This window comes from Hesperophylax consimilis, chromosome 15 (genome assembly GCF_061612785.1).
Source record: "Hesperophylax consimilis isolate HC1 chromosome 15, BYU_Hcon_1.0, whole genome shotgun sequence".
Classification (NCBI taxonomy): Eukaryota; Metazoa; Arthropoda; class Insecta; order Trichoptera; family Limnephilidae; genus Hesperophylax; species Hesperophylax consimilis.
In genome coordinates, this window is record NC_142850.1 from 26,555,420 (window position 1) to 26,581,528 (window position 26,109).

General features: G+C 35.7%; 1 protein-coding gene across 2 annotated transcripts in view; it reads right to left on the minus strand.

Annotated features, from left to right (window-relative positions):
* Positions 1-24,858, minus strand: part of LOC149417569 (C2 domain-containing protein 5) — a 35,664-nt gene extending 10,806 nt beyond the window's left edge. Inside the window, exons 1-11 of one of the 2 annotated variants that reach the window (XM_089640407.1) lie at positions 24,095-24,858; positions 23,212-23,386; positions 22,765-22,905; positions 20,553-20,713; positions 17,480-17,685; positions 11,915-12,057; positions 7,446-7,577; positions 6,321-6,489; positions 5,029-5,117; positions 1,512-1,654; positions 309-415 (exon numbers count right to left, since the gene is read on the minus strand). In XM_089640407.1, coding sequence (XP_089496533.1) covers positions 309-415; positions 1,512-1,654; positions 5,029-5,117; positions 6,321-6,489; positions 7,446-7,577; positions 11,915-12,057; positions 17,480-17,685; positions 20,553-20,713; positions 22,765-22,905; positions 23,212-23,386; positions 24,095-24,274 — 1,646 coding nt within the window. In that variant the 5' untranslated portion in view covers positions 24,275-24,858. Of the gene's footprint in view, positions 1-308; positions 416-1,511; positions 1,655-5,028; positions 5,118-6,320; positions 6,490-7,445; positions 7,578-11,914; positions 12,058-12,451; positions 14,412-17,479; positions 17,686-20,552; positions 20,714-22,764; positions 22,906-23,211; positions 23,387-24,094 lie in introns of those variants that run through there. The other variant, XM_089640406.1, reaches the window with a different exon arrangement.
* Between the last annotated feature and the right edge of the window lie 1,251 nt (positions 24,859-26,109).

Here is a 26,109-nt window from a genome sequence, read left to right on the forward strand (position 1 = left end):
AATTTTGTCCTAAATCCTGTATCTAAATTTAGCTAATAAACAATTAGTTAATGTTAATTAAGTGTTAATCTCAAGTGACCTACCAGGTAAGTATTGTATTGTATATTATCTGCATATAGAGTTAGTAATAACATAGATCATTGTAGAAATGTATTATAAATTTGTACAGCGCCCTTGAGGTGATTTTGCACAAAAACGGTGCTATACAAATCATCCAAATATTATTATTATTACTCGACCACGGAGGCTGTTGTAGCGATTCTAGCTAAATTATTTATTTGTAAAAAATGTTTTCCAAACAGGCTTACTTGCACAGGGCACATTTGGTGACGCTGACTCTATACGGCATAGAATTGCTATTGTACGGCACGTGGCATGGTCCACATCTCTCGCCGCCCCCTCCCCTCCTTCTAGCCTGAAAAATACAATACATTGTTTTTCTTAATATGAATCACTATTAGTAACTACCCGGCTTCACCCAACTTAAAACGTATATTATTTTTCAATTTTATAAAATAATTGATACCTTATGCGGAAAAACAGCATTATCGAGTAATCGAGATAAAGTCGTTTTGCACAGATCCATTCGGATTACATGCCTTACATCCATCTACGTTCACAGCAAAAACTGTTTTAAAATCTCAACCATAGATGACAGCACAAAGTCTATAGTGACGGTCGGTAGCGTGATCCTTTTCCGCACAACGGTAAAGTTAACAAGTCGGTTATTATATTAAAACTGACAGTTTGTAAGGTCGGCGTTTGGCATATTTATCATTATTATGGTGATAAAGTTTTATATCTGCACTGTGTTATTTGTTAGTAATTATATGTTCCAACGTGTCAGAAATTTTTAATCTCGTAATTTTTGTTAGTAAAACGAAAAAAATATATTTTCTTTTACGTTTTTTGTTCTGTAAACATATGAATAAAATGATTAAAATATATGAAATGTGTTGCCTATTCGTTGAAATATCTTATTACATATAAATTATAACTCACTACAGCCAAATTAAATGTTTAACTACCCCGCAGCCAAATGGGGGAGTAGGTAGTCCCCAAAATTACTAACCTCCTTATATTAGATTAAATACTTGACATATTATTTTAGTATTTTACGTATTCCCGCGCATTAAGTTACCATTAATAATTGACTGAATAATTACGATTTCTATAGTTTAAAAGCCCGTTAACAACCCACATCTCAGAATTCACATAAGAATATGGAATAAGACCAATAAGGAGTGGTGAATTTTTTGATAGCTAAATTTATTTACTAACTAGCTGAAGTCCCCGGCATTACTCACGCACACCCAAACGCTCCTAACCATTGTGAGTCAATGGGACTATGACATCCCAATTTGAGTAAATTGTGAGGCTAAAGACAACAGGGAGGGAATAAGACAGGGAAGATAAGGTGGGGGAATACCTGGCGGTCACCAAACATGGCAAAAGCCATTCGACACTGAATGGTGGTCTTTCACAAGGCGATACTGAGAAAAATTTCTTACATTATTATCTACATTATTTGGTTTAGTAGGCTCAGTCTTTTCGAATTCAGTTCTGTCAAGCGAAGGGTTTTGTGAGAGTTCCCCTTGCAAGTTTTCTTCCAACTTTCCACTGATGGGTCCGGGGGGCGGCTTGCTCAAAGGAACTGAAAACAAAACAACCAAAGTTAATTATTTTTTAATGATAAACTAATGTTTATTAGACAAGGTTTTTTTATGCATAGCTCAAAGGATAACAAATTATTATAAGCAATAATTAGTCGCCTGAAATAGGATAATAATTTATTATCCTTTGTGCTATGCATAAAACATGTAAACAATTTCACGACCCAGATGCAATGATAGCCATGTTTGATGGCGTCATACGAAGTAAGCTGGAGTATGCTAGTGGTGTGTGGACTCCGCACCAAACTAAGTATATTAATATGCTGGAACAAATCCAGAAAAAATTCCTCAGGTATGTCTATATGCGGATGCGTGGAACTTATCCAAGGTTCATGCACCATGTGGACTTACTTGAGGCAACAAATAGATTTAGCTTGGAAACTAGACGTCATGCAAATCTTGTAATACTTAGTTTTAACATAATCCATAACTATATTGATAGCCCGTTCCTCTTGGAATGCTATGGTTTTTACGTGCCCGAAAACTTCAGCCGTAGTCGTCGACACGACTTATTCAAAATACCATACGGCAGAACAGATATTCTAGCACAACATAGCATGACAAGAGGAATGGTGCTATTGAATGAAATCTCAGAAGCACTAGATATATATAATTCTTCTTTAAATAGCCTAAAGTTTTTTTTGTATAATAATTATCTTCATAGGTGTTAAGATTGTCAAATTGAGAATTGTACAGTAATTCGATAATCTATCTGTTGTGCAATAAATAAAAAAATAAAAAATAAAAAAACTTTTTCTTATAAACATTAGTTTATTATTAAAAAATAATAATATTTTACAAATCAAAATATTTCACCAACAAATGTAGATATAATGTCTCGACGCCATCTAGTGGGAAATTTAGCAATAACAAATTCTTTGATACAAAAATAAAGTTGGTTGTTTACAGGTGAAAAAATATAATAAGCAGTAATTGTTTAACTTAAGTGAGTTAAAAATTTTGAATATACAGCTCATGTAAGTTTTTGAAAAGTTACTTACAAGTGCATTTACATATTCATCCAACTCATGGTAATTATAGGTCACCTAAGTTGTTTGTAAGTGCTCGCAGCGACCGACTTGTAAGTTTATTTGCACTAATACGGTTTCCCGTCAACAATGAGATAACAGACTGACACTTTCGAATAACAATATTCCATCTGACAAGCCAAAGCTATGCGATTGTGACCTCTAAATTAATTTTATTTAAAGTCAATTATTGCATAACATTGCTGTACAAAGGAGTCTGCTACGACAAAACATGTCAAAAACTTATGGCAGAAACACAAGCGATGTATTATAAAAAAAATTTCACATGAGAAGTAATACCTTCTCTAGTTTTTAACCTTCTTACGAGGGAACGTTTTTAAGTTCGCGGAATGGGGGGTAAGGAGTGGAAATAAAAATCCAAAATTATTTTTCCTTTTCAATATATTCACTAGCTACCCTAATACATTTTTCGAATCTTTCAATTAACTTATGTATACCCTCAAAAAAAAAAGATTTGTCTTTGTCTAAAAAATACGTCAAAACTACATCCTTCACTTCTTCATCACTTGAAAACTTTTTCCCACAAAGTTCTTTTTTCAAGTTTGGAAAAGGGTAATAATCACTGGAAGCCAGGTTAGGACTGTAGGGTGGATGTGGCAAAATTTCGAAGCCCATCTTCTGCAGGGCAGCCATCGCAACTCTTGTGAACAGGCGCGTTGTCGTGCAGAAGGAGGTCAATTTTCCCCTTCTTTTCTCCTTGATGGCTTCCTTTAATTGCTCTAGAATTGAAGCGTAGTAAACTCCGGTTATGGAAACACCTTTATCTTTGTAATCGATCAACAGGATTCCTTCCGAGTCCCAAAAGACTGTCGCCATGATTTTCCCAGCCGATTGTGACACCTTAAACTTCTTGGGTGGTGGTGTGCCTTTCTTGTGCCACTGCATAGAGTCCTGTTTAGACTCAGGTTCATAATGATGAACCCAAGTTTCCATCACCAGTAACAATTTGAGCCAACACTCCATATTTGTCTTTCCTACAGAGGTCCAAAAATGCAAGATGGTTGTGAAGAATTTTGAAAATGGTTGTATCTGATACTCCAACCATTTCTGCGAGCTTTTTCTTCTTTAGTCGGGCATCTTCTATTATTAATATTTCGACTTTTTGAATAATTTCCGGAGTGGTCACCTCGATAGGCCTTCCTGGCCGTGGGTCGTCTTCAAGCGACTCCCTGTCTTGTTTAAACAAGATATGCCACTTGTAAACCATAGTTTTACTTGAACAAGAGTCCCCGTAAACGGATGACATCTCTTCCAGTATGATTTGAACTGGTTTTCCTTGCTTGGTAAGGAATTTTATAACAGCGCCGAACTCGATTTTCTACATATTCACAATTCTCCCCTTGATTGACTTGTTTGGTCGACGATAGCTCAAAGACTAATGACCTAATTACGATAAAACCCGGTATTTATACTAATAATGAGTTGCTCAATTAGTACCTAATTCAGCAACACCCCCACTAATCACCTACCTACCCATTCCGCAAACTTAATTACGCCCCCTCGTACTTATGGTTTTTACAAAATTTCATACTGCATTTTATCGTTTAAATTTAACAATCGCACTTTATAGCTTATGAAGGAACAGTCTGCTAATGCGGAGCGGTGAAATGATTCTGCCCTAGTAAGCCACGTCCAATCGTGCCTAGTTGAGTTTGTTTGATGTGTTGTGCCCAGTTGCCCTAGTGCCATTCCTTCTCCCTCCATGGTAGGTACTTATTTGTGTTTTACCTAGTGCTACATTGTATATTGTTTTCATAAGAAAATTATGTTTCCTTCTGTTTTTTAAGTAGTCGATCTCGGATTTTTGTTCAAATAATAAAATTAATGGTTATTATAGGAAAAAATAAACATGAAAATCTGCCGTTTAATTTTATGCATTGGCGCATTTAGTTTCCAATGCGAAATTACTGTAAGCGTCTCAACTGAATTCATATGTTATAAGAAGGCTGTAAGTTCGCACTGACCCAATTAGACCTATCAAAAACTCATGACTTCTGTAAGTTGCTATAAATTACTTACCGTATTTACTTTGGTAATTTTTCCATAAGTTACTTACATAAGTCACTTACGAATGTAGCGGCCGCCTTATGGATAGTTTGGAGTAAAGTTGGGCGAGCCAAGCAATAATGATTTTTTTTGCTGACTGGGTGGAGAGTTCTCCTTTTTACCGCCAGTGGTGAAAGCAGCACTACTGCACTCTTGGCGTTGGAACGGAGAACCAAGCATTAATGAAGTTCTTTTTTTTACTAACATTTTGGTGAAACATACGATAATGAATATTTGAAGAAGGGATATTGCATATTTACCAGGATTAGTTGGCTGTGGAAGAAGTGAACTTGGGTGGAGATCTATCACAGCTGCTGTACCAGTTGCAGAGAGCACGCACACATCATCACTGAAAGATCAATAAATAAATGATTTGAACTAATGAAAATATCAAGCTCAGATATAGCAGTCAAAAATTTAGTACGGGTTTAAATGTTGCTACTTAAAAAGCTTTAAACGCAAACATAAATAATTAAACTGTGCTTTTACACAAGATATACATATAAGTAAGTTTGCTCTAGAGAGGTACTCACAATCATAAACTCTTGGAGTAAAATTTTCGCTATCCGCCAGCTGATTCTATTTTAGTGATAATTTTTTTTTTGATTTTTGCAAAATTATTTATTGGAAATTGTACCATCTTACTAGATAATGTGGTATCATTTTTTAGAAAATAAACCTTAAAAAAAGTCGTTTTTACTATAATAATAATAATTTTTTAAATATTTATGCTGAGGGATCAGTAGGATTTATAGGCCCTGTTCTACCGAGCCGAACCCTCTGATATGAAAATATCTGGAGTCGGTGAATTATTTTCCCATTTGATCTCTGGTGAGTTGACGTGTTGTTCTTGTATTGTTTTGTATTTATTTTGCTTATATAATGCACTTGCATAATGTTGATTGACTAGATGATCATTTGTGGAAAAGTGTGTGGAAGGGTTTAGTTTTTCCTATGGGGAAGATTTAACCCGGACAACAAAATCGGAAGTTTAAAAATGATTTGTATAGCGCCGTTTTTGTGCAAAATCACCTCAAAGGCGCTGTACAAACATATAATACATTTTTACAATGATCTATGTTATTACTAAATATATATGGAGATAATATACAGTACCATACTTACCTGGTAGGTCACTTAAGATTAACACTTAATTAACATTAAATAATTTTTTATTAGCGAAATGTAGATACAGGATTTAGGACATTGGAAAATTGGATATAATTGGACTTTCTCTTAGGAATGATATGTTTAATTTAAGGGTATGACAGCTTAAAAGAGTCATCTATTTTAAAACTTAAAAAAAAAAAGAGAAATGATTTTTTTGATTGAGCCAATTACATGGATATGGAAAAAATATGGCTGTCTTGAGAAATGACCATAATGACAATGACTACAATGATACGGGCAAGAGGTATGATAGTCTGGAACTCTAATAAATTGTAATATGTTAAAAAAGTTCAATAAAAAAAATTACCATTTAAAAAAAAGAAATAATAATAAAAACAAAAATATTAAAATCCAAATATGGAAAGAATCAATATATTAGTACCATATCGCCGTAGTTTCCTGGTAAGCCAGCACAGCGTTGCACCTCAATGCCCGCATGTGGGATCTCACTTCAGTTCTTAGTTCGCTCCACCAGGTGTCCCGAGGAGCTGGCTCTTCCGGGTTCGGCACCCGCTCCAGTAGCTTCACCGAGCGGGCTGCTACTGCTCCTCCTGATAGAGAGTATTGTAAGTGATTAACCTTTTCAATGCTGGCCCTTTAGGCCAAACCATCCCACCACATGGCACATTTTGATATAAAGTATATGTTTCAGTGAAGCTTTCTTTCTTTCGTTCTCGCGACACAGAAAAAGACATGGTTAATCTGAAATGGACCGACATTGCGATTCCAGGATGGAACCGCAATGACAGCTAGATTTCAGATATCTTCTACCTGTATTTCTTTCTTATATGTATTTAACTATCTTCGAATATAGACATATCATCGTTGCGCTTGCAAGACCGGCTTTGTGAGTTTTACCAAATTTTACAGGGGAAGCAGAAAATTTTCCAGTTTTGTATTATAATGCGTTAACAAACAACTTTTAAATGAGTTTGTACGATAACTGTTAAACTTATGCATATAGTCGAAATTGGGAACGATTCCTTAAATTTTAAGAGTAAAAAAAACATTTTGCGGAAATCTGGCACATAGCCGTTTTCGTAAGCACAATGACCATATATATCTATATTTAATTTATTTATCTATTCAGAATTTACGGCACAAGTGCCATTTACATACAAAATTTTTATTTTATTTTTTTACATATACATAGTGCAGTATGATGAGAAAAATTAAAGAATTAAATTTAGTTAAATTAATAATAATATTTGGCTAATTTATTTATATAGCGCCGTTTTCGTGAAAAATCACCTCAAGGGCGCTGAATATATACATATTGGCATGTCGATAGTTAAATATATCTCTCAATTTGAGTGGCGGAAATGGCTACCGCAGCCCGGGGACCATTTATTGTATAACCAACACTTCTGCACATACGTCACCCCAAGTCATTTGATATATGTATTAACAGGGGTGCCCGAGTTCATGGGGTGAGGTCAGTCTAGTTCTTGGCGACTATCGACAGTATCGACTTGAGTTATGTGGTTCAGATTAGTGTTGAACTTACCAATATGTAGTATAAAGCCAGTAGGAAATTTGGTCATGGATAGGAAAGGGTACTCCAACATGTCGATGCTCTCCTGGTTCATGGAAGGCCTCAACACCGCTCCGCCGCACACCCCCGCAGTCAGGGAATTACCTAAAGAATAAATAAAAAATATAATTAAACAGGTTATGTATCAAATTTGTATTTTTACTGACTAAATCTGCTTATGATAACGATTTAAGAAAAGATATCTTAATTTATAATTTACCATTTCCAATGTTAATAAATATGTATTTTGTATGAATTTTTACATTGACTTTATAGTAAAAAGATGTAGAATTTGATAATTTACCAAGTACCATAATAAGCATGAATTTTTTTTTAAATGTATAGGAAGAGAGATAATATTATAATAAGCATGAAAATTAATATAAATAATATAATAAATTTGTGAAAAGAATAAAACCTGCCATAGAAATGATTCCTCTTGTTTTTTTTCCATAACCCCATTATTTATACAATAATTATTACAATAAATGTTTGTTTATAAGATTGTTTTAAACACATAATATTAATAAACCAAATACTACACCAAAACCATTAGCCATATTAGTAGAAAAAGAAAAACACAAAATGGATAAAATAAATCATAGTGGTTAATACATAAAACTGATAAATCAAATAAAAAAACACACATGGCAAAATTAATTTAAGGTGTTAAAAATATATATTTATATACAGGTATGCAAAATCTAACATTAAGATGCATCACTTGTTGCCATTTGAAACCAGAAATAAAAACCCATTACTAATGATTACAATTACAACAGTCAAGATTCAATAGTAACATCAAAAAGCCCATCAAAACTGCACTAATATTGTCTAATGTAAACATACATAGTTTTAATAATGTAGGTGAGTGTAATGTGTGCAGAATATCATTTGAGCCAATATTTACATAATTGTTCGGGGGCATAACATAGGGTTCAGATACTTAATTAATCAGAATCGATACGATAAACTAGGCTGAACACGTTTGTTTATCTAAATCCCTAAAAATCAATACATATTATAAAAGTAAGTGCACAATCTGTGCGTGCTGCTAAAACTCAGAAACGAGTCCCGGTACGATCAAGGGAGTTATATGGTGTGGTAGCCCTCTATCCCCCATCCATGAAGAAGGTTCCCGTTTTTACCTGAAGGGCATATTTTTGAAGATATAAGGGCTGGAAGTTTCGCCCTCTAGAATTTTTTTTTTTTTTTTTGTATTAGGCAATTCACCCTAAAGACTCTAGAATTTTCTAGAACAGTCCAGTTCATTAGAGAGTATTCAACAGCATTCCACAACATTCCAGAATATACCGGAACATTCTGGAATGTTGTGGAATGTTCAGGAATAGTCTGGAACGTTCGGAAACATCCCGGAACATCCCAGATCACAATGAACTAAAAGCGGCATTACAGATCATTTCCTGATAAACTTTTAGTAGTAAAACACTAAAGTCACCATCCGTGTCTGTCTGTTTGTGCGCTTAGTTCTTCTAAACTATACTATTTAGAGAATTTCTTCCGGAAGGTTTATATATATATATAATACATGGATATAATATTTATTGAAAGTAGAGAAAAGTCGGGGTACACGTTAGCTAGCAAAGAGTAGGGTAGGGTAAGCAAAGAGGACGAACCGCCAAACAACTCGGTCTCGGCACACACTCCTTGCCTCATTCACATTCATACATCGTCTTTTGTTATTTTGACTCTTCTAAGCGTCCCTTTCTTAATCTTACTCATTACGCTTACATTAGCCTTGCATTCTTTGCAAATCCCACACAATCTTTTATTGCTTATATGCATTTTACAGCATTCAGTCTATTTTCATCTTTCCTCTGCCAGTTCCCGATAAATTAATTGATGTCGGGAAAAAACACCCTACAATGGCAACACTGATGCATTTAATCTATTGCATAGACGTATTGAAAGATCAAAATTAAACATAATCCTTTTACAAAAATATGTACTATTGTAATGTTTAGTGAGAAAACAATAAAAGGTCCAACAAACTAAAGAATGTATGTCACAACACCCAGACTTAAAATGCTCAGAATTATACAAAGCATCAATAGTATAAATGTGTAAATTTTGTGCCGTAAAAATTAAATTCAGGTTCGGGTCTTGGATAACAGAATGTAAAAAAAAATATTGAATCCCCAAATAAAAAAAGCTCTGAATGAATGTTTGTTAGTTGCAAAAAATGTATGTTTTTCTTTGGACAAATGTACAAACGGCATTATATTTTGAAAAAGTAGCTTTGCTTTTGTGCTTGGTTACGTTTTTTCTCCATTTCTTATACATTTTCATTTTGGTATCTACTTGTCATTTTCTAGTAAAACCGTCTAATTATTATGTAGCTATTTATTACAAACATTTACTTATTTAAATTTTTTGATCAATCATAATTATGGGAACTTATTTTTTATATACATAACGGTGTACATTGTTTATTTGGCGTTAGTTTATTAAACTTTAAATAATCATCATTAGTCTGCTGCAGTATGTCTGTGCTTTTACATTCAACAGATGGCGCTGTTTTAAAAAAAGAGCATGTTGAAATCTATATAACATAGGTATTTAAAAACACATGCTTATTTGAATAACTTTTTTGAAGAACTTTCGGAGATTTGAAATTTTGAAAAAATGAATATTAACATTTTTTTTTATATATATATATAGATAGATTAAAGATTAATAAAAGCTTGCGTAATATTATTATGAGTAAATACATACATAAAAGAAATCTAATGATACAAATGGGTTAAATTTCAGAAATCGTTAATAGTTTTTTAAGTTTCGTTTGCTTGCCTTCTCTTGTCATTACATCTTTGGCTTAGAGCGAAATGGACAGTATGAAGCCTAACTGGTATAATGAATAATCTGTAAAAGTTAGGTATGTAGGTGTTATGATGTAACAATATTCTGTTTGCCGTGTGCTGACAATAAACAAAGTGTGGACAGTTCAACAATAAGGAATAGTTCAGCTATTAACACATACAGCCGCCGAAGGTACCTACCAAACAGAGGTATTGAGCAAGTTTACAGAAGGATATAGAACGAAAAGGAAGACACAGAGATATTGCGGGGCCAGATTAGACACCGGATCCCTACAAATATCAGTACTCACGTTTACTGCACAATCCTAATGCGGGACAACAAAAATGAACAGCATTAATATCAGATATGATTTAAGATTCTCACGGCCAATAGTATTATGTTGTTTGACTTTTGAGGTATTAACGGCCGCTGTTCCCAATCCAACTGAGCGATCGTTGAGCTATAATTTGGCGCAAGCCAGTATCCAACGAGGCCTAGCGTAACTTACAACAAATAAATGGATAGCTATGACCAACTGTTATTAGAGTACGAGACGTCAACGAAGGAGTTTTTGTATTTCGGATTGTAATTTAATGCATTTCGATATCTATGTAAAGCAATGATTTATGTACAATATTTACTACAGGTAATTAATCATTTGGAGTCAGTTGATATTTACATGGTGAAAAAAGATTGGGCAGGGCCAAAACTCTGACACTTCACTTATTAAGATCACAGATCAAATTTTATTTAAATCCGCCGCTAGGAGAGGATTGGATACAATGGCCGCTGAAAGAATTCAGTACCCCAAAAGTCAAACAACATAGCACTAATGTCAACAAAATTAACAAATCATAATGATTAAAGAACAATAAACCAATGATACTTTATACTTTGAGAATTTAATTCAATTGTTCAAAATAATCATGGGAATAATATACTGAAAAAATTTGCCCTATAATGTAGCCAATACAAATAATGTTGAAAACAGATAGCAATTGTCAAAAATGGCATGTTTTATTTGTAATGCGTACTGTTCGGAGAAATTAATTGCATTACTCAAAATAATCATGGGTATAAAAAATACAATAAATAAATTACCCTATAAAGTAGACATGACTAATAATGTTTAAAAATCTGGTAACAAAATACAATCAACAAAAATTGAGAGCTTTGCAATACATATTGTATCACTGCACGTCTATTTAGAACTAAGTAATTGAAATAATTTTAAAGGAAGTGCAGATCAATGAAAGCAATTTAAAAAAAATGTGAGCTAGGAGTGATTAGGAAAAAAAAATTGTATAAATAAAAAAATAAATTAAATTATTTTGTAATTTTAATGTTGTGATGTAGGTAAGACACCATTTTGGTTTATTTAGAATATTATAAAGACATACCGCTGATAGATTCGTTGTAATCTCTCCATCTTTTTCATAAATGATGCATGTAGTAGAAAGAATGTTTACAATGAAACGCTCAGCGGCAGGACTAAGGTCGGGGTGTTTCACAGAAATTCAAAAGTAACATTGTCATCAATTAGCCAATTTTTTTTTAAATTTCTGTGAAACACCCCAGCCTAAATTAAGTTGGGTATGAAAATATTGAAGTTAGATATTAACCTTTAGGTGTGATGCTTAGATCGGAGTCTGATGACCTGCGATGGGACACGTTGATGTTGAGGTTGGTGGTGGGTGGCCGGCTGCCATGGGACTCGGCCCTCGTGTGCTTGGGACTGCTGCACTCGCCCCCGGCACCCCCCGCCCTAATACAAGCGCCACACACACACATGCGAGTTAGAACCAACCACACATGACAATGAGTCAGTCAAGCTTTAAGGTTCCATGATGCAATATGATAGGGGTTCAGTTTTGCAGGTATAGCGTCGATTATAGTGAAGTATTTGAATGTATTGTAAGTTATTGTGATATATGTGAAAGTATGAGTTACAATTCTGAACTCATTCTTCTATATTAGTGGAAAGGGGATAGCAAACTATACACTGGCATATTATAGACATTGTAAAATTTGGTTTATCAAAATGCATCACAAAACACTGGCAAAGCTATTATGTGGTATTGTCCATGTCATGGATGTAAATAAGTCATTCTATTATACTGCAAATAACACATACAATGGTGGGGAAACCAAAAGCTAACCTCTAGTTGAGGATGTTCTGAATTTGGCCAGTTCATTTGGGTCTGATTTCTTTCTGATTGCTGATTTGGGGTCTCTGTGACCTTCTTCTTGTCTTAGATTGAAATTAACTTTCAAAGTACTTCCTCCAACTTTAGATTCTTCATCCTCAGAATTAGATTGCCTGTCACTCTCAGGAGAAATATTATCAGTGAGACGATCAGCAGGGGTGTAGTGTGCTTCCTTTTCCTGATGAGTATCTTGAAGGTTATCGTGGCAATTATAAGAAGCATTCTCTTTATCGATATTGTATTCAGTTTTGTACTCAGAATGGTGACGCTCAAACTCTTCCAATGTTGATTTCTCTGGATGGGCATCCCTGTTATCAAAATGTACTTCGTCTTCCAAATGAGAACTTTTATCCACACTTCGCTGTACACTTGATTGCGAAGAAAAATCTGAGCTCACAGACAAATAGTGCCTTCTGTCTTCCTCATGTTTTAAATCATTGATGGACATGAAGAGAGAACCCAGGACTGTTTCTCTGGGAAGAGAAAGAACATCTCTGTCTTTCATCTTTTGTGAAGTGTCTATAAAACCATATTCGAAGCCGGATATGTCTGTTAAACTTTTATGCTGTCGTGTGGTAGAAAGGGGAGGAGAAAAGTCAACCAACGTTTCGTTGAATCTAAAAGTATTTATTGCAGTTTTATCACGGGACGTTGGGAAATTGCTGTCATCAGAAAGAAACTTAGTGATATCAAGAGAGCAGTTGGACTGTTTCCTCAGATGTTTGTCATCTCCCACAATAGGTTCATGGTTGATGATTTCTCCCATTACATTCAGCTTTTCCATTAGCATAGTTTGGATTGCTGTTGTAATAAGTCCTGGCTTTAAATCCTTATCGCCGGCTGAGAAAGTTCTCAATTTCTTCTTCTTTGTTTTTGGCGAGAGGAAACCAGATTTATGGCTGAAGATGCTTCCGGGAGTGGTGCCACATTCGGAAGTGTGCCTTCGAAACAGGTTGTTGGGGAAATGAAATCTAGATTTCTTCGGACAATCGGTTCCAGAAGGAGAAATGGCAGGAGACTTGGGAGAAGTGCTTTGAGAGTGATGGAATCCTTTGAGGTGCAATCTTTCTATCAAAACATTCTTAAAGGCCGAGTCGAATATGTTGTGTGATTTGGGATGAACGTCACAAGTAACGGGTTGGTTCATAGTGTGCTCTTGCAAGGGCGATTTTTGATCGATAACACCGGCACTTAAAGAATCCTGGAAAATACTTGAATTACCAAATCCAGTCTGCAGTGGATGTAAAATATTATCTGTGTCAACTTTTTGAGATAATAAGATTTTATCAATATCATCTTTTTCAGTCAACTCTTCCTCCGATTGGACAATTGAAAAATCATGATCATAGTCATTCAGCGTGATATCCTCACCTTCCAAATGGGTGAGTCTAAAATTCTCTAACGAAGATGAAATGTTCGAGTCACTGAGAGAACCATAGTAATCTTGACCTTGACCCAAATCTCCCGTAGCCCCCTGTAGCTTGAATATGTCGGAGCTGGAAACACTTTCCATGGCCTCAGGCTTGCCTTCCATATTCTCGTAATAATCTTGAGCCGACTGCCTTGCCTGTTTTCTGAATAGGTTAGGAGTGGATACACTTTCCATCACTTCTGAGGATAGCGTGCCTTCAATATTTTCAGAATTGTAATTGTCCTTTTTATTCTCAAGCACAGACTTGACAATGAGGCTGACAGTGTCAAGGTTGCTGCTTCCTCTAATATGATCAGAGAGCTCTTCAGAATTTTCATCTTCATCACTGGTGGAATATTCATCCGAGCTTCCCGAGACGTACAAATTGTCTTCACTGGGTAATTTTAAAAAGGAATCGCTGGTCCCCATACCCTTGGGAGTACTCGGGCATGACTGCGGATCGCCCCTTTTATTTTTGCGGACACTGAGGAATTTTCCCGCCTTATCGATAGATGTGTCAGAGCTGGTATTTATTTTGTCGAGAGAGAAAGCTTTTAACTTAGGGAAATCATCGGTTGGTTCGGGGTGTGCAACAGTACAGTGTACCGGAACAACCTCGATGACAATAGCGAGATTAGGAACAGGATGTTCAGGGGGGTTTTCCGAAACCGATGTCTTAGCAGACCTCCTTAATGTAGAAATGGGAGAATCTTTTTCTTGGCTTTCTTTAATGCAATCCAAGCTGGAGTGGGTTTGCATTACGGAGCGAACCAGGAGAGCAGCCATCTCACCGCCACCGTCGCTACTGCTGATGGATCTTTTAATACTTGGAGCCTTTTTGAATCGTGTCTTCTTCTTTAACTCACTTTTGAAGTCTGAGAATTGGATTCTGAGAGATTTTTCAGATGTATATGACTTCATGGACACCTTGTCAGCATTCTCATCATCCTCCTGTGACTTTTTAGATTTACCTAATCCCATCTTTTTTGATAGAATGCCCTGAGAATGTTTGATGTGTTTCAGACTTCTAGTTAAAGCATTCTTGCAGATGCCACCTTGCCTAGAGTCCTCCTGTTCCAGTAATAGTTTCAAAGGGCTGGAACTCAAGGCATCTTCCCGTAAGCTCTGGGAAGAAGTTCCATGAGCGACAGACTGTTCAGATAGGAACTTATTACGTTGCCATTGCTCAGTTGATCTTGAAGTAAACAAGTCGGAGCTTAGACTCGAACTGTGCTTCAATAATCCCGAATTATCTCTTAAATTGAAATCATTTACATTTGGCGATAAGACATTCAGGATAGTGGCCACTTGCTCGTTGCTCAGATTGGAGACCGAACTGTGATCAGCGTCTTGATTGTCAGTGTTCAAGAAATCTATGTATTTTCTCAACTGTCTAAGATCAGGCATGGCGGGAGAAAACAGAAACACAAGAGGGAAATAATCACAAAATAACACATGATGATTGAATATTTTTGATTCACACAGCAGATCATGCAAGAAATAAGAAAACAAATAATGAATTAAAAATAGTGCCTGACATAATTTCTTCAAAGAATTCAAGGGGAACGATTAGAATCAGAATTTGTAATACAAAGCAGTGGCTTTGCGCACCATTAACTATCAAATGACCAGTCAGTTGCTGATTTGGCATAGCGTTTGGGTGCCACCCAGGCTTCGCGAGTTCAATTCCTCGGTTGGCTTTCATCACGACACAAGCAACATTTTCCGCTTACTTTGAGGAATTTATGGTGGTAGTAGAAGATTTTCAAATTATTGTCAGGTTATTCATAACCCGGGAATGTTTGGATTTCTTTAAAAAAAAGTTATAATTGGATAATTTGTATAGCTATATATGTATATACAGGGTGCGCCAGAGAAACTTACTTATTTGAAAGTTCAATAAAAACAAAAGCACTGTAGTTATTGTTGTAATTCTTTTTTTATTTGAAAATGCAATGTACCAAGTTTTTTTTCATACTGTCTTAAAAATTACATCTTTTAAATGGCGACCCTCATCGCGCATACACTGGTTAAGTCGTTTTTTGAAGTTCTCGTCCACTCTTCTCAGCATATCAATCGGAATATTGGCAATAGCATTGCGAATGTTGTTCTGCAGGTGATCTATGATCCGTGGTCGATGGACATAAACAAGGGATTTCAAATAACCCCATAAAAAAAAATCACATGGAGTCAAATCCGGAGAGCGCGCCGGCCATGGGATATCGCCTCGGAGAGAGATGAGGCGGTTGGGGAAATGTTGTCGCAGCAAATTCATTGAGTTTCGTGCTGTGTGTGCTGTGGCTCCATCCTGCTGAAACCACACGTCCCTAACGTTCATTTCTTCGAGGCTTGGAATAAAAAATTCCTCGATCATGCTCCTGTAACGAGCTGCATTCACTGTAACTGCGCGTTCGTTTTCTTCAAAAAAAATAAGGGCCAATTATTCCCATTCCCGATATCGCACACCATACAGTAACTCGTTCACAATGAAGTGGCTTCTGGTGAAGTTCACGCGGATTTTCACCACTCCAATAACGCATGTTTTGCTTGTTGACGGAGCCGGAAATGTGAAAGTGAGCCTCGTCACTGAAAAAAACGACCGCAGCTTGAGGCAGGTTGTCAAGCAGAAATTCGCATGCATTTTGACGGGCAACAAAATCGCGTTCACTTAATTGTTGCACAACAGCCAATTTATATGGATGAAATTGAAGTTCTTCATGGAGAATTCGTCTAACAGTGGTGTCCGGAATTCCCAGAGCAACTGCATGTTTGCGAGCCGAACGCCGGGGAGAACGCAGAATTGACTGCCTCACTCTTTCCACAGCTTCCGGTGTTCTGCTGGTCCTTTGATGTCCATTTCTGGGTTTAGCGACACTTCCACACTCCCGAAATGAGTAGACCCACGACAGAATCGAATTACGGCCAGGAACGAGTCTGTGAGGAGGAATTTCGAAGCGAGCGCGAAAGGCACGTTGCGTAGCAACAACTGAGCGACCGTTACAAAAGAAGCTCTCGACGGCGAAGGCCCGCTGCTCTCTAGACCACAGCATAATGGCAACTGACGAGAATGGGAAACAAACTTGGGGACTTCCCCCTCCAGATGCGCCCCCTCCCGCCCCTCTACCTGCCCAACTCAACGGTCGGGAATTTTTTCAAATAAGTAAGTTTCTCTGGCGCACCCTGTATATTTGTTAAGAGGGCAGTTTAAATAACAATTTTAATACATAACTAATGCTGTAAATGCAAATTTGAATGGCATAATCCTTTAATACTAAAAAATTATTTGGAAAATTAAAAACATTTTCTTTAACGATATGGCACTAAATTTGGATCATATTAATGTTGGAGAATGCAATTTTATTTTATTCACTGTATTTTTTTGCCATATCCATATTCCAACCAACAGGTTATAGTAATAGTTATCTTTTAAATTTTTCATAATAACTAAACAAATACATACTGTTAATATAACCTAATTGCATTGAGTTTCATAAATAAGACCTTATATTAGGGGCTAGGGTTCCACCCCTACATAATAATGTTAATAAACTAGTGACCAATGCACTCACTGCGCCAGTGCGTCGGGTGACACAGCCTGGTTGCCGTGCGCAGATTGCGTGGGGGGCAGGGGCTCGTGCGTACGGACCAGTGTGACAGCAGTGCCGATGCCGCGCGCCACCACGCCCACGTCGCCCTCCAGGTCGAGGCACCTCCGGAATCCCACCACCGCATTGGCCCCCAGCTCCAGGGCCTTGAGACCTATCTTGCGCTGGACCTGGGAGGGAAAAGCATTATGCAATACCATACATAATAGAAACATGAACCATTATTAAAATTATCCAGTAATATTGGCCTCACTGGGTGGCTTGCCCGTGCTGAGGCCTTCATTTTATAATATGAAAATATAATCTACATAATACATTTAAAGAAAAAATAATACATTTAAAATATAATCTTGTGTGTTTGTGAGTGATGTGTGTTTATATTGGTTTTGTGTGTTAAGTGTAGGTTTTTTTTTTTATTTTATGCTATGAAATTTTGGTAATATTGTCTTTTTTGTTCTTCCATTTTGTAATTTTGTGTGTAAATTTATTTTTGTTTTCCTCAATTTTAATTTCAAGTTTTACACTGTTGAATGCTTTTATAGCATGGCATTGGTAGTGTCTTTGTCCAAAACTTGAATTTACTGTCGGAGTTTTTATGTCTTCTTTGTACGCTTGTCTAACTGGTCTGTTAGTGATATTTTGTGAATGTTTAAATTTTTTTTTTGTCAAAAATGTAGCTTAGTAGTGTTTTAACATATAATTGGCGTATATCTAGTACGTCACAGCTGTTGAATATTTGGTCTGTATCAGTCAGTCTATATTTTTTTAGTATTACCTTTAACCCTTGAGACCTTCTAAGACCCAAACAGTCCCAAATGCCGTGCGCGCATTATACTCTCCTAAGACCATATTTGTCCCAGAACGACCGCACATTATTAAAATGCATATATCTCTCTTCCTCTCATCTAAAAATTAATTATTTCTTTTATGTCAGAAAGAGAACGAAATAGTGCTTGTTATTGTCTTTGAAAAAATGGAAGCTTGTATAAGGTTCGATCCGTGCAAATCAACAACGTCTCAAGGGTTAAGATCGTTTTCTGTGCGGTTTCTATGTAATTGATAGCCGAGTTTGTTGCTCCTCCCCAAGCAATAATTCCATATTCTAGTATTGATTGGCAAAGTGCAAAATATATTGTTTTCAATTGTTCTATTTTATATATGTTTCTTATGTTTATGAAATGTGTATTCTTTGGTTCCGCCACTTTGATGATCCGTGCAGCTCAGCGACAGTTGGCAAGCTTTCATGCCATATCTCTCCTTGTTTCTATTATCTATTTATTTGACTATGTGAATGAATTGACCACAAATTAATACATGAAATGTAACTTGTTTTTCCAATTTGGCAGAATGACAGAAAAACCAATTAGCTTGTTTACATGGATAGAAAAAGATTTTTATTTATTTTCCGGGCTTTGACAGGTTATTAGTTTCAAACTATTTTCTAAATGATTTAAATAATTAAAAATTCTAATTTCGGTTGTGACTCCGCTGTCTGTAACTCTGGTTCAATGAACTCTATGATTCCGATTTACTTTAAACATAAGTGTCATTTACAAAATTGAAAGTGTTTGTTTCGAGAATTCAAGTAAAATTCAAGTAATATAATATTTTGAACAGAAAATTATTTTGATTTTGCTATTTTCAAAATTGGAACTGATTTTTTAAGAATTCATATATGTATTTATTGAGTGCACTGTGTGGTACACATGAAGAAATCACATGATGTAATTTAACTTATATAATTTAGGAAATAATTTAGACTTTATAATTTAGTATATTTATGAAACATACCTACAGTTATATATGAGAATTAATTTTGCATTTAAGATGTTGAATATAAAATAAACCAGTTAATTTCCTTTTTTGTTGTTTGTTTTTGGGGTGTTATGCCGTGTTGCATAACACCCCAAAAACAAACAACAAAAATGCTTTTGGCCGTGAGAATCTAAAAACTTACCAGTTAATTTCCATTTACAATATTTTTTATGGTTACAGATTAGGAAGAAAGTAGATATTTAAAGTTATAAATGAAAAAAAAATATATGAAAAGGATAGAGAGGAACAAAAAAAAATGTTTTGGTTTCAGTACATTGTAAGGTTAATTAGATTTAAAAAAAAAATTAAGGGTAGAGTGGAAAATATCAATATCTCTTAAAGAATTGTGAGTTTTGCAGATACATCTGAGTAGAGTTTTGGGAGTACATATTATGATTTGAATTGTTGTATGTAAAATAAGGTATTCGATATATCTTATATAGAAACAGTATGTCAAAATATTTTATTTATTTGTAAAGATTAATAGGGTTACAATGATGATTTTCAAACCAAACGACAGGTGTTTCAAATTTTTTTAAATATCTTCAATTCGGTAATATAAGTAATTAAAGAAAGTAAGTCATATATACGCACAATTAAAACGATCATGGCGACGCTAGCGAAACGCGTAAATTAACATTCACAGTTGGTAGTTATTTCAAACTTGGTTTTACCATTTCAATTATTCTTTACTTTTATCATTATGGCTAAATGATATGGCGCCCTGTAGAATTAATAGTTATTATTTGATATTAATATGACCTTATGGTTGCTGTGACATTTACGTGAATAAATTGACTGAGTGATTTAGATGAATAATTAAATAGTCTAAAATGCATATAATCCTATAAAATTGGGGGTGCGTGAGATGTATGTGGAGACTTGATCCCATTTAGGCCAATTTTATGCAACATTTTTTGTTGTTTTATATGGAATAGTTTTCGAAATACACCAATGATATGATATCCAAAAGAAGTCAAATTCTGGGGAAATTTCAAATACTCTAGTGATAATCTTGAATCATTCAAATTATCTGAGTGAAATCTCAGTCTGAAAAATCAATATTAGGAAAGCAAGGAAATGTTAACTTCAATATTCAATAATAAATTTAGTCTTCCATAGTATGCTCTTTCATTTCATAACTTGTAGAATTGATACAAGCTACATTTTGACACTGAAAGTGGGAGTCTGGTTACAATATAAGAATATACAAAGTAATCACCTGTCCGCTAAGTTTGAGAAAGGCCACTTGTCTGGCTTCATTAGAGGCCCTCGGGGTTCGTATCTTGTCAATCCACTGGTACTCTGGGTCATCGTTTATAACCAGCTCCTCCACAAAGCCGTGTATGACCTGGGCCTGGTAGCCGTGAGGAATTATGGGAGCTTAAACAAAATAATCACAATGAACTTCACTGTCAATTGTATACATATCATGGCTTTGAGGTGTCATTATAAATTAAATAAGTAACTTTGTTTTGGCACCTCTATTTATGAATATTTTTTAAGGTTCTAGGGTCCATCAAGGCTGTAAAATATAATGAAGTTAATCTTACATAGCCCTTAGGAAGCTAACTTTAGAATTTATCAAAAAGTTTATATTTATAGCTCTGATGAGTGTGAATAATAGTGCTAAAACAAAGTAAGTGAGATTGAGGTTTTTGGGCATTCGGTTTAGAATTCGCCCGCGCTCATTTAAAATTTTGAAGTGAAACTTCTTTAGGCGCGTAATGGATTTTCGGGGACGGAGTAAAACCGAGTCAGGATCGACACGAAAATGCGGGTACCCCCACCACCGCTCACCGTTCACTGTCCCTCTCTCACCATATGCGCTTGTTGAGGTGGGGGAGCCGCTCACGAACGTTCTCTCTCTTCTCTTCTTTCCTCTCTCTCAGACACCAGCGAACTGCGCCACGCCAAGCATCAGCTGCTTGGTTAGTATACTGCGTCGTGAGTGTAATACGAGTGAAATACGTAATTGATTGTGGTTCATACGGTTTGGTACAGAATTTCAGTGTTAAAAATGAGTAGTGACGAGATAGAGGTGATGAACACATCAGTGGCACAAGAGGAAATATCCCCTGAGAATCACCAAAGAAGAGGAGAGTCTGATTCACACAGTGATGACATTAACATAAGGTAAATATAACCTATAAGAGTTGATAAATATTTCACAATATAGTAGTATTGTTGGAATGTATATATCTCGCACTTTAGTTACCATAACCCAATTATCACGACATTAGGAAATGATATTCATGAAATTGACAATGAAAATGGCACATGATTGGTAAATTGTCATTGTAATTTCTTTGTAATTTTTAATTGTAATATTGTTATTTATGTAATATTGTATACTTGTGAATAAATTGAAAATTTTTGGAACTATACATTAATCGAACGTCATTCATCTATAAGAAAATATTAGAAAAAGCAAATCCATGCTTCGTCGTTGAATTATTTAACCTCTAATTTTCAAACTAACCTAAGAGAGAAAATAGAGATGATGAAATGAAAATAGAGAGAGAGGAATACTAGAAGTTTCACTTCTGTCTTGCGTAGGCTTGACACACCCACTTTTTTTTTATCTGTTTATAAATAATGACATATAAACTGCTCACCGCGGTTTAAAGCCAATGAATCCACCCCTATTTCATCATTTATCCCGTATTTGTAGGTTTTATAAAAAAAAATATAAAAAATAAATTTGCAAAAAGTGTGTACCTAAATTTAGGCAGCCATGGCTCAAAGCCTAGAGCGATGAGACCTAATTATGGGTAACCATCGTTCGACTCGTCAAGGGTAACTTGAAAATTATTCACGATCTGCTCATTCATAGAAGCATTAAACCTTGATTTACCCGGTAGGTCCCTGGGACTCCATTCAAAACTTTCAGCGCTCATAAAACCGTTCGTTTTTGGAATTACAAATTGTGTATTCCAGTACCTTCACGCAGTGACGCGCCAAACGCGAGGGAGAGCGGACGTCGATGTGCATGGCTCCGATAGGTGAGTAATCACTCCACCGGGGTATTAATGTTACAGTTTTAGCCTATTTACTGTATTTTTTTTGTTTTCAGTTGATATAATGGCGTCTCGTAATACTATAAACATCCTTGATGAAGGTGCTGAATCTGTGGTGAACAACTGGCTCAAACAAGTAAGTGACAGTGACACAGATGGTGAGGACCAACAAAATATATTACCAACATAATATTTTAAAGCATAACTTCCAAAAAGCATATTTTCATAAAATAATTAAATTAACGCCATCTATGTAAGCGTAGGTTACAATATATGTTACGTTTACCCTTAATGTACTAGTATCATTACGATAGTAAAAACTATAGCAAAGAAAATGTTATGAAAGAAGGTTCTAGTCTTTCTTACTGTGAAAATTCATTAGGAATTCAAGTGTAACTAATACAAAATACTTACAATGGAAGAACTGGACTCCGCAAGATGACTGCCTGAACTTATTGAAGTCATTAAAGAGTTCCACCTTGACTATCACATTCACCTCCCCTCTTATTCCGTGCATCGTATCGAAGACCGGGATCCACCCTGACATGACTGCACCTAAAACAGTTTAAATATTATTTATTACACAGTAGTTACTATATGGTTTCGTCTGAGTTCTACTTTTTTTTTATTGGACAACTGAAAAATATAAAGTTTGTTACTATACATACAACATTATCTACAAAAAACATACCAATAGTTTGAGGGCTAGAACAATGTTAACTACAAAAAGACAGAAATATATTTTTTTGTATGTGTTTAGATAACTTTGTTTGACTTTAAGACCTACAATTATTTATGTTTTTTGACATTAAGCCCTCGATTCAGGGTTGCCCAAATACTTAATAAAGAATGATATTTTACCTTTTCCTGAATGGGTGATTGGCGGCACAGCGTTAGGTGGGTGCTGCTGTGCTTCTGGTAACAGCAAAGGATTGAGGGAGATGTAGACCTTTCCAATTGCATCGTTGGCCGAGTAGGTGTCATGGTCCATGAGCCGAAGCTGGAGGGGCTCATCTTGCAGCTCTGCATCATCAACCTGAATAATATGAAGATAAGAATAGTCTCCATAGACAATGACCGTCTTTATTACTCGGCCACAAATCCAGAGGCTATTTCACAAGTGTTATTTCACATATTATTAATATACAGTTACTCACGGCACGTTCCAGAGTGGTAGTTACTCTAACAGCCGTTGTTTCCAACTTTTCACCAATGTTCCAAACTGAGGCACTGATGAGTCAAGTGGTATGTTGAGCAATTTTATATTTGCTTATTTCCAACCATTTTTATCGTTGATCATCTTGAGTGTTCCCCGCCCTAAGTATCACTCTGGTAAAAGAATACTATTCATGTGTTTATGGACCCAGTACTTATCAACTTCCCCTCCCCGCTCCATTCTGCCTCACAACATACCCCAATTGGGAATGCCGTGCAAATGCTTCCACTAGCCGCAGATAGTTGGAAACAACACTATTATCCTTGTACAGTATTCACATTAATTTATTTAAAAGAGAGATAAATAATAGGTACTCTCGAGAAGAGTTTTACTGTCGTGGAAACAATTAAGTCAGTAGTTACTAGATAAATTAAAATTAAATTATGATTTCAATTCAAGACAATCAGAATACAAAGCTTCATTTTACAAGTCATTTATATTGTGTCTTTTATAATTAGAATATGCACAATGTCACCACTTGTTGACATTGGTTGCCCATTGAAAACGATCAAAATAAACAGCACTAACCTCAAATCTGTACCATTCTGATGAATTCCACTGCGGATTTAATGATTTTCTGCAGATGTCCGTTTTGTGGGTGACGTTTCCAAGTTTAATTTCAACGTAGGCATCTGTTGTATCACTCCCCTTGTCCATAACAGGCAGATTGCGGCCCGCCAACACTTTCACTTTAACTTTTCCAGGCATTTTGAAATTGGGCAAGGAAAATCAAACCAATTTGATAACTCACTTATTGCATGTCACATTTATGATGTCTGTTTATAAAACTCACTAATTGAAGGTATCTTACTATTATTATAATACATAATGTTACTAGAACAATCAATTATTATTGTTGTACAGCACTTTTGCTATCTCATAACGAATCCACACATAGCACAATTAGATATAATCTCTATACAATTGCGACTACGACGCATTCTGTTCGGGATAAGACAAAACGGTAACTCAAAAAAGCACCCAATAGGCGAATAGATTATTGGCAAAAGCACGAATCTGCCCAGACAAATATAAAAATAACTTTTCCGACAGCATGTGTGTTTACATTTTTTTTCTAACGCAGGCGACCTGTCAGTATTAGTTTTGAAGGGTTATCATTTATTTGAAATGTAAATGTCACACACAAACAAAACAACATGTCGATATGGATGCGTTGTAAAATTAAATATTCAATAATAAGTGTACAGTACTCCTGCATATACTTTTATTTTATATTTTATAAGACATTATTATAATCAAATTCTTATTAAATTCGATGACAGCTGAGAAGTGGATGAAACCATGGTATTGCCATGTTCATTAGTACCATATTAGTAGCATTAGTAGTCTGTTATCATTTTCAGTCATTCAGGAATTTTAAAAAAATACATATAAATATTTCGTAAACCGCGCCGGATCCAATGGGGATGTATGTTGTGAGCATTAGATTCTTACACCCTGTACCTGGCTATTCAGATCAGGCCACTAAACACGGCTAAAAAAATTTCAAGCAATTTTCAGATTCTAAATTATTGTGGTCTTTCAAAATCTAAATGTGAAATTATTTAGGACCAAACACTTTACAATATTTAATGGTACGCACAAATCACTATTTATATTGTACTTGGTGGCGGTGGTAGTTTTATAACAGTTAAATACAAACCTTATAGCTGTTTTAATATTTTTTACATACGTAGGTTATTTAATATTTTTTATTTATATATTTTATTAACGTAAAATATCAATGACTAAATAGTATTATTTTATTTCATATAAACTGTATGACAAAAAAAAAACAATCCGTAAGACTCACCCCGCTTATTGCCATCATAATGTACAAGGAATGTCAGAAATTGAAAATATTATTATTATTCTAGTTTCTTTTTAATGTGAAACCGCCCAAGAGTCCCAACTGCTCCCAACCTCCTGGACCCAGTAAGACATCCCCAATTGGGGTAAGTTGTGAGACTTGAGGTATTTTAACTGAGTAATTTGCCGAATAACACAAATTTACAGTATTTAATTTGCTCCTACTCTCAGCGCTTTTGCGAAACTAGAAACTGGTAACTCTACTTAGCACCGCTAAATCATTATCGGTTAGCATGAGAGTGGTTTATTTATGTCGCTAAGTAACTAACCACTTAAGGGGTTGGTGCATATGAGAAAAAAAATTGCATAATATTTTTTATTAGCGATGAATAGACATACTGTGAAAATGTCTATGGTATACGGAATAAAAGTAAGGCCTGGTTCCCACTATGCCGGACCGGCAGATCTGCCGGGCCGGTAATACTGCCGGAAGGGCTAGTGGCTGTACAATTTATATGTAGCTATTCACATTATCCCGGGTCCGGCATTTTTGCCGAGCCCGGCATTTTTACCGAGCGTTTTGTCACTGCGAAAGTGCCGGTAGAACCACCGGACCGGAGTAGTGTGAACGAGTTTGTGCCGGTATCGGGCTGTCCCCGCTCGCCCCGCCCGTGCTCCGGGCTCCCCTTTCGTCATCGGCTCGCATTTTTTGAAGAAAGTAGACGTGTTCGCCC